Raw genomic sequence first — 3,205 nt, forward strand, 5'->3', positions numbered from 1 at the left:
GTGATCACCACCACAAGCAGGTACACCTGCGTCGCCCGGCCACACTAGCCCGCTCCAGGTTGATGATATGACGACCTCGGCTACGCCTGTCGGGCAGATGCATATCAGGAGGAGGAGCGTCAGGAGGTAGCAGGCTTGGAGGGCGGTGAGCGCGGGGGCGGTCAGCCCCTTCTTGGAGGCGGAGCGCGTGGGAGAGTGGTCCAGTAGTAGGAGGGGCGGGGGCGGGTGGTGGTGGGGGTGCGACTGATGGTGGGGGTGGTGGGAGGTGGTCGTGGTGGTGATGGTAGGGGTGGTAGTGGTGGTGGCATGGGGGAGGTTGGGGGTGATGTCGCGCAGGGCGGTAGGGAGGAGGTGGATGGTGCTTGGCCACGCGGCGAGGTCGATTCCGGCGGCGCGCGCGAGCCAGTAGAGGATGTATCGGGCTAGCTCGCGGTGGTTGTAGAGGGCGATGGCCGTGGCGAGGAGGAGGGCGAGGATGTGGATGCTGGGGGAGAGGAGGGAAGTCATGCCGCCGCCGGGGAGAAAGGGGCCGGACGAGGGTCCGGAGGGTTTGATGGTGAGTTTGGAAGGGCTGAATTGGTTGGTGGGAGGTGAGGAGCCGATGAAGGCTGTGTTCGCTGTGCCTGCGGCTTCGTTTGCCCTCTTGGCTGGTTGGGCTGTGTAGAGGTTGCCGAAGTCGCACTCGTTGTAGCTTCCTTCCTCATACTCTATCCCGGTCCGTCTCTCGTAGGACTCGCGACACTTGGCTTTGAGCCCTGAGCTGAAAGCGGCCACGTCGAACTGGGATGGAATTGGCCAGTCATCTTCAAAATAATTTTCGTAATATCTCTCCATGGCGTTGCGTTGAAGTGTAGTTTGTCTCACTCTTGCTAGCAGGAAATAATTAGCTAAGCTTTCTTGTGATGCAAGCCTGTTGTCTTGAAGTTTAGGGAAATCAAAGGTTGGCAAGGACGGAATACGTTTGTTTTCTCCAAGCTCCTGAGTTGCGCCAAGGGGGGACGTTTATGAAACTGTTAAAGATGCCTCCTGTAGATAAAAGAAAAAGAAAGAGATCTCGTGACAGGACTGAACCTCTCTTTGTCTTTGATCTCCTCAGACTCAGGGGGCGATCTGGGTGGCCGGTTGCCTGGTAAATGGCTTTGGCAGTGTTAGCCCATTATTCTCCGACAAAGGCCTTTCACTTTACGTTCAAAAACACATTGTTAGCTCCTGTAAAAATAAGGTCTCTTTGTTCACAACTGTTAGCTGGGACATTGTAGCATTCACAGAATCTCATTGTCTGGCAATCTAGGTTATAACCCCTGACCGGTGCCATGCCAACCCCTGAATCATGTATACCAATGATTACAAGGTCAACAAACTGATTCCCACCACAGCTAGAAGCATAATTTCTGTCATTCCTACGAGTGGTGTCTTATCTCCAACTCGAATCTTCGTTCCCATTCCAAGCCACCCTATTGTACCCATACTTCTTTTTGTTTTTCCCCTTGACCACGACCGTTTCAATGCCGCCGAAAAGGAACAATGCCGGCCTCGCCAAACAGGTGCCCAACAAGCGCCGCCGTCTGTCGGCAGGCTCGTCATTGTTCCGCGGCCGCGGGAGGGCCGATGACAACTACCAGCCACGACAAACCCGGTCTCTGGCGGCCTTGCATGGAGGGTCCCCGCTCCTGTTCCTGGACGATAATAGCGTGCCTAGGGTAGCCCCCCAGCAGGCATCACGCCCATCCCCCGCCCATGTTGTTTATGCTCCGGAATCCTCGGCTGAGTCTGAAATCCAAGTGTTAATCGACCATGACGACGAGGAGGATGCCACGCCCCCCCTCAGCCCTGATGACCCGCGCAGACACATAAGGTCGGGTGCCCCGAGCCCCGAGGAACACCGGCCACAGCCAGCCCCAAACACAATGGTCAACCCAGCCTCTCCCCCCACTCCCAATCCATAGGGGACATCACACCCCCGCCAGCCAATGAACCCCCCCGTCCTGACGACTCACAGCCCTGCACCAGGTGCAAACCTACCTGTGGTGGCACCTACGGTTGCCTATACTATTCAGACGATCCCGACAGCAGTTCCGGTTCCAGCAGTTCCAGTTCCAGAAGTCCCACTTCTGGGTCGGGAGCGCCGTCAGTTGTCGTCAAGAGCGATTCAAGTTGCGGGTCGCCAACCGACAGTAGGCAGGCCTTTCAGCTCCGATGCGACAACTCTCGTAAAGACTGAGGGCAGCGACAAGCCCAAGATAAGCAGCAGCAACCCGAATGGCAGTGACGAGAAGCCCTCCATCTCTTCAAGCGAGTCCCCGGAGAGGGGCGGAGAACCTGAACAACCAAGCAACCCTCTGCGTCTCCCCCCTCCATGGCTTGGCTCCTGGACGGAATTCTTATCCGTCGGAGAAGAAGCATCAAGAAGCCGTCCCAACACCACCACCACCACCACCATCACCAACAACAACAACCCACCATCCACCCCCGACCAGCCGCACACCCCCCGAGCCCCTCATCAACTGGTCGCACCCAGCCCCCGACTTCAGCCCCAACAGCGACTACGCGCCTCGAAGCCCAACTCGCGCTCCAGCCCCCACATCGACGCGGACACCCCGCCCTTCATGCGCTACCAGCCGGGCGTCTTCGCCGCCGCCCAGCACCTGGCCCCACCTAGCTCCGAGTCCAGCAGCATGCGCCTCCCCCCAGCGACGCCGACACCGACACCGACGACGCACACGCCGGCCAGCTGCTGTGTCACGATATGGTCGCATGCAGACGACTCGGCGGGTCACGCTGGTAGTGCCCGAGCCAATCGGCAAAGAAGGGCCTCCTCCAATGGGAACCGGATCGAGACTGCAAATGCGATCCGAGGGTGGCCAATCAGGAATGGATCATTGGATCGAGAAGCGATCTAATGATCCAGGACGGATCGCAGGATCATGGAAATATTCTCGATCCAGGTACGGAGGTACCCAAGAATTAGCTAGTATATAGTCACCCGTTCTGGAGGACTCTGGGAGTTCTCCAGTTAGCAATCACAACTACAGTTCGCTACAAGCTCGGAAGCCTACTGTTGAGACAAGCCTTTGTTGTGCACCTTTTGGCTGCACCGAACCTAAGCACCCTTGAGAGATTACCTTCAACCGAAGCTGAACCCTAACAGGACAGGGTCCTGAAGTAGGTTCGTCACATGCTGGTATTCGGCGGCGACGGCAACCAC

The 3,205-nt window shown here is 57.6% G+C and overlaps 2 protein-coding genes across 2 annotated transcripts in view; one reads left to right on the forward strand and one right to left on the reverse strand.

Moving 5' to 3' along the window:
- The window catches only part of CHGG_04343 (uncharacterized protein), a gene marked incomplete at both ends in the record, with an annotated part of 1,218 nt that extends 384 nt beyond the window's left edge, over positions 1–834 (reverse strand). The window contains one exon of the mRNA XM_001223556.1: positions 27–834. Coding sequence (XP_001223557.1) covers positions 27–834 — 808 coding nt within the window. The remainder of the gene's footprint in view (positions 1–26) is intronic.
- Positions 835–1,505: 671 nt separating this feature from the next.
- On the forward strand, positions 1,506–2,900 carry CHGG_04344 (uncharacterized protein; the record flags this gene model as incomplete). The annotated part of the gene is made up of 2 exons (XM_001223557.1): positions 1,506–1,910; positions 1,968–2,900. The coding sequence occupies 2 exons, from the start codon at positions 1,506–1,508 to the stop codon at positions 2,898–2,900; spliced, it is 1,338 nt and encodes a 445-aa protein (XP_001223558.1).
- Positions 2,901–3,205: the final 305 nt, after the last annotated feature.

Source organism: Chaetomium globosum, genomic scaffold (assembly GCF_000143365.1).
Source record: "Chaetomium globosum CBS 148.51 scaffold_4 genomic scaffold, whole genome shotgun sequence".
Lineage (NCBI taxonomy): Eukaryota > Fungi > Ascomycota > Sordariomycetes > Sordariales > Chaetomiaceae > Chaetomium > Chaetomium globosum.